This window comes from Hippocampus comes, unplaced genomic scaffold (assembly GCF_001891065.2).
Source record: "Hippocampus comes isolate QL1 unplaced genomic scaffold, H_comes_QL1_v1.1 scaffold44, whole genome shotgun sequence".
Taxonomy (NCBI): Eukaryota; Metazoa; Chordata; class Actinopteri; order Syngnathiformes; family Syngnathidae; genus Hippocampus; species Hippocampus comes.
In genome coordinates this window covers 2,661,973-2,671,512 of record NW_017805546.1, presented here as the reverse complement: position 1 = coordinate 2,671,512, position 9,540 = coordinate 2,661,973, and the positions used below count along the sequence as shown (strand labels likewise).

General features: G+C 42.2%; 2 protein-coding genes across 2 annotated transcripts in view; one reads left to right on the top strand and one right to left on the bottom strand.

The window, feature by feature from the left end:
- Nucleotides 1-3,445, bottom strand: part of hcfc1a (host cell factor C1a) — a 13,566-nt gene extending 10,121 nt beyond the window's left edge. Inside the window, exons 1-8 of the mRNA XM_019879451.1 lie at nt 3,319-3,445; nt 2,240-2,440; nt 1,634-1,782; nt 1,064-1,224; nt 776-984; nt 565-649; nt 337-443; nt 73-252 (exon numbers count right to left, since the gene is read on the bottom strand). Of these exons, the coding sequence (XP_019735010.1) occupies nt 73-252; nt 337-443; nt 565-649; nt 776-984; nt 1,064-1,224; nt 1,634-1,782; nt 2,240-2,440; nt 3,319-3,325 (1,099 nt within the window). The 5' untranslated portion in view covers nt 3,326-3,445. The remainder of the gene's footprint in view (nt 1-72; nt 253-336; nt 444-564; nt 650-775; nt 985-1,063; nt 1,225-1,633; nt 1,783-2,239; nt 2,441-3,318) is intronic.
- A 3,851-nt stretch (nt 3,446-7,296) lies between these two features.
- Nucleotides 7,297-9,230, top strand: opn1sw2 (opsin 1 (cone pigments), short-wave-sensitive 2). Its single transcript, XM_019879587.1, has 5 exons — nt 7,297-7,773; nt 8,063-8,231; nt 8,322-8,487; nt 8,602-8,841; nt 8,976-9,230. The coding sequence occupies exons 1-5, from the start codon at nt 7,395-7,397 to the stop codon at nt 9,078-9,080; spliced, it is 1,059 nt and encodes a 352-aa protein (XP_019735146.1). The 5' UTR covers nt 7,297-7,394; the 3' UTR covers nt 9,081-9,230.
- Nucleotides 9,231-9,540: the final 310 nt, after the last annotated feature.

Sequence of the window (9,540 nt, the reverse complement as noted above, 5' to 3'; positions counted from 1 at the left end):
GGGGGGGTAAATATTCAAATGATGGCAAGATTGTGAAAATAAAATCTAAAAGAACAATTAAAACATACATACCGGTTTCCAGGTACCAGAGGTCTTTACAACAAACTTGGTTGTTCCATGCTTTACGGTATCCATCACGGCCGCTCCAAACATACAGTCTGGAATTGATAGCCACAGCACAGTGGCCGGCACGGGCCCTGGGAATGTTGTCTTCAAGGGTGTCCATCAACACTGTCTCCCAGCACATGGTGTCTGAAGAGAAAATCAAAAGCTATCAACAATCTTGCATCCAACTCCGATTTTTTTTAAATGAAATATAGAAGCAGTCAGCCCCACCGAGATTTAAGCAGGCCAGTGTGTTTGTGCACTTCCACTCTTTCTCATGTGTGGCCACTTTGACATCATCCATTACCAAAGGAACCCATCCGCCAAAAACATACATCCTGTACAGTAAACACAATCGCAATGACACATTAGAGAACATGTTACTTTTGGCTGGCAACTGGAAAATGAAACAACAGACACCAAAGCATGTGAGGTAAAAAGGAGCAGTAATCATCTCACTTATTTGTGATGGTAGTGGCAGAGTGTAGACTCCTAGGAAGTGGTGCCGTGCCGCTCACTGACGGTTTGTTCCATGTTAAGGTATCTGGAGTTGATGGCAAAGCGGGCAAGTATAACACTACCAGCATAAAACAATCACTACCCCTCAAAGGGATGTGATCTAGTTTTGACAAGGATTTTAAAAATGTAATGGAAAAAGTTATGAACCTACCAATATCGAGAGTCCACAGATCTCCAAGACGACATCCACTCATCCCCCCGTAGATTATCAGTCGAGATTTTCTACTCGTCTTTTCTGTGTAAACCACCGCAGTGTGGCTCTCCCGGGGAGGAGGAAGGACTCCATATGCGATTGGAATATCCCATGCGACAAAGCTGGACCCGGCACGAAGCTCGAGTATGTACAAATCATTCAGGTATCTGAGATAAAATGAGGCCCACATTCATTATGGTCATTTTGCACACTAAGCCATGATGCCAAACACATTGAAGACGTTACCTGGGAATGTTGTTTTTTGGATCCTCACTGTCATTGGCAAGTCCGCCAAACAAGTAACATTTGTTTCCCACGAGGGAAAAACTGTGACCAAGACGTGGACATGGAGGGGGGCCATTTTTGGGATTTTTTGCTTTTAACTTTTTCCATTCCCATCTGCTGGCCTAAAACAGACACCAAAGTCTAAATAATATTGGAGGCATCAAGTGAACTTCATCTCCGTTTCCAGTCTCCTAAATATACTTGAGAAATGGCACAACATTCGGACATAACTTTCATCACAAACAACTTTTCATCAAATCAATAGAGGCTTTCTGCAGGCACAATGACGATTCGGCACAGAGAACTGCTAGCAAGGCTGTCAATTAAAATTGACCACTGAAAACACCGTTTTCTTTCTTCAAAATAAGAATTAGAAAAATATTACACCAATGGAGTAACTAAATAAAAGTTAGAATGCAACCAGGGAGTTAGAAAGACAGATGTCACTATGTATTTGAACTTATCAAACCGAAACAAAAACACATGCATGTTGGAGGGGATTATTAAATGGGCACTGATGAGAAAACGTACCTGTAGTTCATAGAGATCATTGCTGTACTTTCCATATTCCACCATACCTCCAAATACCAGCAATCTTGTGCCATCACAGACAAAACCATAAGCAGCACAGCCAGGTGGAATGTCACCACGGACAGCAGGAATAAACCACTGGTTTGTTGCTAGGAACACATACCACATTACAGTAGAATATTATACCACGATACAAAAAGGACATTCCACTCAGCAAGAAGATGACAATTAAATATATATTTTTTTTAAACAACATTTTCACTGAGTACTTTTCAAATTCATCAAAAGTATCCATGTAATCGAGGAGGATACAGACAACACAGGTTCAACAATTGCTACTCGTTTTTACATGAACTCCCAACGAGAAGCATCCATTTTATTTTAGCCCGCCTTTTTTAATAATCAATACCGACTTTTGTCCAGCAGGGGGCGATATGTACAGAAATGTTAATATGTTCAGGCCTGCATCAGCCTGTACGTAATCTTAGACGAAAGTTTTCATCGTACAGGTAGACTTTATTTATGATACAACCTTCAGAAGTACGGCTCATATTCTGCAAACACACGCTCAAGTAGTAAAGATATTGAATGCAAATGTAACCTTACCAGTATTGTAGACATGTAATTCATCCACTATCCCCTCGTTTCCACCGCCAAACACAACCATCAGCTCCTTGATCGCCACGGCTCTGTGTCCATGTCTGGGCCGGGGAACAGGGCCCGACCAACCAAGGACCCGTTTCCACCGCGGTTGCAGAACCGACACCGAGGTCCCAGTCACCGTGGAACCAGGGACAGACATGATTTCTGTCAACAACAAAGTTAACACGGAAATTTGACTGTGTTAAAGGCTCGACTGGATGCAGAAAAATTAGAACGCGTTAACTTGATAAAAACACAAAGTTTTCACAGTAGCCAACTTCTTCGATGCGCCTGAGTCTAGCTTTGCTGTTAGTGTTGTGGTAAACGCTTCCCATCAACTGAAGCCAGATGAGATAATCGGGTCACTTCTACAGATTAATATTTCGTGAGCTATGTCCGACAACAGCACTGTACATGTCAATAAATAACACCAATTATCCGCGTTCGGCCTTAGGTGTTTCTAACCATTGAATTCGTCCCATGGAAGCCGCCATCTTGTAACCAAACAAGCCCCCGCAAACGATATTGCCAGTCTGAAAAATGGCGGAAGCGAATGAAAGGGGAAAATACACAACCACCGACAACATTCACAAAGAAAGGTTATTAAATGCCGTTAATCGCAACAAACGGCAGACGACCACGCACAGTGACGTGCCCCGCTGCAACTCAGATATAAATCGCAGTTAAAACTCATGATTAGCAGTCGGCTTTTTTTCATGCCTCTCTGGGAGTCGCCATATTGTAGCTAGTAAACTTAGCATTAGCTGTAACTCTTCCGACGCATTTACGAATAACGGAACATCAAATTTTAGCTGGAGCAACACAGAGGATCGCAATCATCAGAAGTCTTAATTCACATATTTTTATGTTTTGTCTAGTCAAACACACACTTGTCACATTTGCTAGTGGAACTTCGCTTGCAATCGCGCCTAGCGGCTCAAACCAAAAGGCTTAGCTCGACCAGCTAGCATCTGTCAAAACGTCGCAATTTTTTACAATTAAATGCAATGTATTTTCGCACCATTCTAATATGCACACAATACCTTGCATAAGCAAAGTTGCAACGAAACTCTTGAATTGTAGCCAAGGCTAGTCGAACTGCATAAACAGAGTGTTATTGTGTTTCATGCCGTCAGTGGAAGCAGCCATCTTTTCACAATCGGCCTGGTTGTACAGCTCCCACAAGAAAAATGGCCGGGCGGTTTGTCACAACAAAACAGTCTAAACTCAAAACGGGCAACTTATTGCAATATTTACGTACCTAATTCGATGTAGTATTTGCAAAAGCACTGATGGGTGGTCTTCTCTTGTGGTAATAATCCAGATTCATTCGATTTGCGAAGAAATATTTCCTCTCATGCCTGCCTGGAAGCTGCCATCTTCTTGACAACCAGAGGCGGAGGAAAATGGAGAGAGTTGGCGTCACCCAAAGCAAACATGGCGACGGAGAACAACTTGCTGACTATGTTGGCCACAAATTAATAAATTGTTTCTATTTACACCAATCGATCCGCGAACGGTGACATGTGCGAGAAGAACATTTCATAAGATTTCCAAATAAATAGTATGCTCACGCTTCTCAACGCAGAACTCATTACAACACGTTTCAATAATAGTCCGGGGTTTATTGTCCCTTACTAAAGATGGCGACATCCGTTTTTTTATTTTATTTCCCCACTCCCCTCCCCCCAGTGTTGCAGTGTTTTTCACACCACGCAAAACTAATTTACACATGCGCGTCAATTCACAATACTCGTATTCCTGCATGAATATACAATTTTCGCTCATGTACTTAAAAAGTTACCACGCCCACGACTAGTAGTAATGGTTACCCCTTCCATTAGTGTATAAGATGTTCAATTAACATTAGTATATTATCGCGTTCTTTCCTTCAAGTGTCTGAAAACGTTTTAATTCAAGAAGAAAAAAAAATTGACCGTACAAATATAAAGGTTGATATGTCTCGATTGTTGCTGGAGACCCATTCCTTTGTCTTTTATTGCTCTCTATTGCAAAATCTCCCTTTGGCCCTTTATTCGGCATGGTAAAATTATTACAGGTGAAATTATCCACATTTTTCACAAATCTATGCTTTATGTACAATCGATACTGTGCTGCATACGTGGAGAGGGCACTATCTGTAATTGAGAGCGTCAGTAGAACAGGTGAAAGAACTTGAAAGATACTGGTGAGCCAAACTGTATATAACAACAGTATTACTGATCAACAGCACAACAAATCAATAAACTACCACAAATCTCCACGAAGCGAGGCTGGATGATTCTCTCACGAGGTCAATATTTGCAATGTGCTATTTGTCCGTTAGATGTCAGACTTTCTCCTCTGACCTCTTGCACTACTAAGCCGTGTCATGGGAGAAGAGTGTTCGGTCCATTCAGTGGGTATCCTTTCAAAAGTCAGGTAGTGCTTCTATTTGTTTCTGGATCAGCGTATCATTGTTAATTCAACATACGCCACGGACAACGTAGGTCCATTCATTCCCAATGTAATTTGATGGTGACTGAGTTTTTGTTTGGTGTATCAATTCATTTTTTGGTTCAATACTCCAAGTAGTCTTTAAAATTTTTGTTCATAGTTAGGTCTATCTAAAATCATGATTTAATTCTTTTCTTTCTTACTTTAGTGAGCAAAAATATTTGTTATACATCTCCATCAAATTTACATGTATATTTCAGTGTGATAAAAAAAATGACTAAATACTATAATAAAAATTAATTTCAGATTATTGCTTTGGTAGTAAGGGCAACCAACCACAGTCTGTATATAATATTTGTGATATGTATGTTTCTAATTTTGTTACATGCAGAGTAAAGTACCTCTGATAATAGATACAGTTGTTGAGCTGAAGTGTGTCTCTGGCAAAATCATTTTAAACTATTCAAATGTGATCGAGCAAAATAAGAGGCGCACACTCAAGCACACATTGCCATCTCAACAGTTGCATGAGTGACTAATGATCAGTAAGTGTTTGGTGTGGTGGGAATGACTTTTGTTCTTTGAACCACGCAGCTCTTCATCTTGCTGCGGCCAAACTGCGTGATGTTTTCTTGCGGCTGGGTGGTTTTTCCATTTTCCTCTTTTGATGCAGTATCTTCCAATTGCTTCAATAATGTACTTTTCAAGTTTGCCCGTTCCTTGCACACGTCTCGTTATAACGTTATTCTCGTTTGTTACTTGAGACAAATTTTCCATTGTTAGGTTTGGTACCTCAGTTCATCTTGTCTGGAGCTTGTAGCTATAGCTTGTCTATTTTGCCTTCATTTGTGTCTCCAAAAATATGAAAGCTGTTCATCACATTATTGGTTTGACTTCACCAACACAAATAGCGGAAGATATTTAGCATGCGGCAAAACAAGCATGCATCAACACAAACACAATCAAGTTGTACATCCTGTAGTTTTAGGTGTTCATACACGCATGAGACTACTGGAGTGTGCAAGCGGGTTTAACAGGTCAGTAGGGCTCACAGGAACACCTTGATCTTTTGCACTGCGTTGAGCTGCTTCCAATGGTTTATATACCGTAAGAGCATTAGGGAGCAGCCATGAAGTCAACTTTGAAACCCAAAGAGCTCATGATGTATTAGCCACGGAGCAAAAGAAGACTGGTAAGATCCTTCCACCCAGACAGGAAGACAAACAGGGAGCATTCTGGAGGTCATGTGGAGAAGAATGGACTCAAAAGCTTCCCCATGTTTGTTAGTATAACGAAGAAGAAAGGTGCATCGCGTGTTCTGCGATGTCGATAAAAAAAATAAAAACCACCAGCGCATCTCTCCACGCAATCCGGGATGTCATCCCTGTTTCACGTATAATTGCAGCAAAGGAAAATAGACCCCAGGATTAATTCTCTCAACAGGGGCGAGGAAATCTCAAATCACGATATAAACGAGAGAGGGCTTTATCGTACGCTAGACCGTTTTTATGTCCCTCAGTGACATACGTCTTGATATCGAATGAACGTTATCACTCAGGAATCGATAGGCAAGCAAACAAATGATTCTCAGGAATTGAATTACTCGTTGGATTTCAATTCCCATTGCCCAGTTGTACATGTATTTCTCTGTATTATTTACAGCCTGTATTCCATTTGTTTGTTGTGGATTCTCCGAACTGACCACCGTTGCACGGATTACTCTTTACAATTAATTCTTCACAGTGGAGTTTGCACTGTCTTGAGTGCTCATGAAACCAATGACGGAGGCAAAATGCCTAAGAGGCAACACAAATCTCAAGTTAAACCAGCAGAGTGGATTACACATGGCTGCAGTGAGCCCGATTAGAAGATTTGATGCAGTTGCAAACCAGATTAGCAGGTAAAGACCTGCTCTGTGCTTCCTTAAGAAAGTGGGATTAACCTGTTTAAAGTCATTTGCTCTTGAGAGCCACACTTCATGTTGATCTGCCACCAGAAACATTGAAATATTGCGGATAAATGCGTGCCCCTTGACGTCAGTGCATTGGAACTTTATGACGAAAAACAATGGGACATTGACCACACACACACACACACACACACACACACACACACTACTTGAAAGGACATTGCAGCGACTTGCAACTTCAACACCGCAACGTTGACACACTAAAATGAGTCATCTTCATTTCACTGTGACACGCACACGCACATGCACACGCACGCACACACACACACACACACACACACACACACACACACACACACTACTTGAAAGGACATTGCAGCGACTTGCAACTTCAACACCGCCGTTGTACACATCCGCTCACAAAATGTAGTCCACCTGCTGTTTAACCTATTTGGCAGTACAGGCAAAACAGGAACCGCTAAATGAATTACGCCAATCAAGGCAAACTTAAATCATTGAGTCAATTATCGAAGTCACTTATCCCTTAATGGGGATAAGTGGTTGCCTTTGCCCTTTGTATAAAGGACCCACCACGCGGGGCCGAGTAAGACATTTGGGACGCTGGCGTTGTGGCACTCATTTACTTGACTTTCTTTATTTGGATTCATGTGCCACACGTGATTGGTTGAAGGGCATCGTAAGTCAGGAAGTGGTCGAGGTGTTTTTGCTTTCGGTGACAAAAAAAAAAAAAAAAAACCAAAAAAAGACAGCAAAATGAGGGGGCATCGAAGCAACGAGCTGCCTGAAGACTTCTGGATACCCGTCCCTTTGGACACCAACAACATCACATCGCTGAGTCCATTCCTGGTTCCTCAGGACCATCTGGGGAGTTCAGCCACCTTTTATGCCATGGCTGTGTTCATGTTCTTTATCTTTGTGGTGGGAACGTTCATCAACATCCTCACCATTGCTTGCACCATCCAGTACAAGAAGCTCAGGTCCCACCTGAACTACATCCTGGTCAACTTGGCGGTATCAAACCTTCTTGTGTCATGTGTGGGCTCCTCCACTGCGTTCTGCAGTTTTTCTGCAAGATATTTCATCCTTGGACCGTTGGCATGCAAGATTGAAGGTTTCATGGTGACACTTGGCGGTGAGCTGAAACTTGCATTTCAAACAAGGGGCGGGTATACGTGGGGCGGTATCCTGCGTGAGACCTTTCCCCTCCTCCGACACACCCGCTTCAAATGATGGCGATTGCTATCGGGCTTCTGCGGAGCTTGCTGATGAGCTGACCATTTGAATCAGCTGTGTTGGAGGAAGGGAAACATCTCACGTAGGAAGGACCAGAGTTGCGCACCCCTGATTCAAAAGATACGCAAAACCCACATGAATAGATTGAAGAGCCCTTTTAAAACCTTTTTTTCCCTTCATCCTTTTAGGTATGGTAAGCCTGTGGTCTCTTGCTGTGATTGCTTTTGAACGATGGCTGGTCATTTGCAAGCCTCTGGGAAACTTTGTTTTTAAACCGGACCATGCCATAGCTTGCTGTGTGTTCACATGGGTGTTTGCACTGATTGCCTCGGCCCCGCCACTTTTCGGATGGAGTAGGTCAGTGTCAGCGGAACGTCACACTTTTTGTCATTGCACAAAGTAGAGGGAGATTGTGATTGTCTATTTTTTGTTTCTGCTTTTTTGCAGATATATCCCAGAGGGTCTCCAGTGCTCCTGCGGGCCAGATTGGTACACCACAAATAATAAATACAACAACGAATCCTATGTGATGTTCCTCTTTGGCTTCTGCTTTGCTGTGCCCCTTGCCACCATTATCTTCTGCTATGGTCAGCTGCTCATTACGATGAAAATGGTAAGCGGAACTGCAGAGGCTATTTATTCCTGAGCTTCTGAGATGTTCATGTTTCGTGATGAACCAGGGTGTGGCTCGTAACGCGAGAGAAACTTTTTCCCTCTTTCCGCATAGGCTGCAAAAGCGCAGGCCGAGTCTGCCTCCACTCAGAAAGCAGAGAAGGAAGTGACCAGGATGGTGATTATCATGGTGATGGGCTTCCTGGTGTGCTGGCTACCATATACGACCTTTGCTCTTTGGATTGTCTTTAACCGTGGGCAATCCTTTGACCTGCGAATGGCCACCATACCTTCTTGCTTTTCAAAGAGCTCAGCAGTCTACAACCCGATCATCTATGTTGTCTTTAACAAACAGGTCTGTTTGGTTTGATCTCGCGCGACTATCTGTTTAACAAGAACAAGAAACAAGAGTATCTGCTGCTCAAAAAGCTAGAGTCCAGTCTGTTATTGATGATTTCACTGCTCATATTTTTCTTTGCTTCACAACAGTTCCGCTCATGCATGATGCAGATGCTGGGAATGGGTAGTAGTGAAGAAGAGACATCATCATCAACAACTTCAGTGACCGAAGTCTCCAAAGTTGGGCCTGCTTAGAGGGTGCACTTGCTGATTTTTATGCCACTAAAGAGTCAGTCAGTTGTAAATAATATCAATGAATGTTTTCGCAATGTTAAAAAACAACAACAAAAAAAATATTCTAATAAAGTAATGTGCTTTTACAACTTTTGTGAACTCAACAAAATATTTAACATTATCATGGCATTTCTTTAAAGTGTGTGTGTGTGTGTGTGTGTGTGTGTGTGTGTGTGTGTGTGTGTGTGTTGGTTTTTTTAAAACTTTTTGTTACATCTGGTCATGATAGCAAAGAAAGGGTGTGAGAATTTCTACAACTCAAATCAAGTTCTCCCACATGTAAAACGGGTAAATCATTCTTGACAGTCAGTCGCGTCCTGTATCTTTGTTAGCTCAAGGCAAATGGGTCAGAAATGGACATGATGTGTGTGTTTGAATTACAACATATACTGTATGCACACCCGTGGGTTGCGTGTGCTTT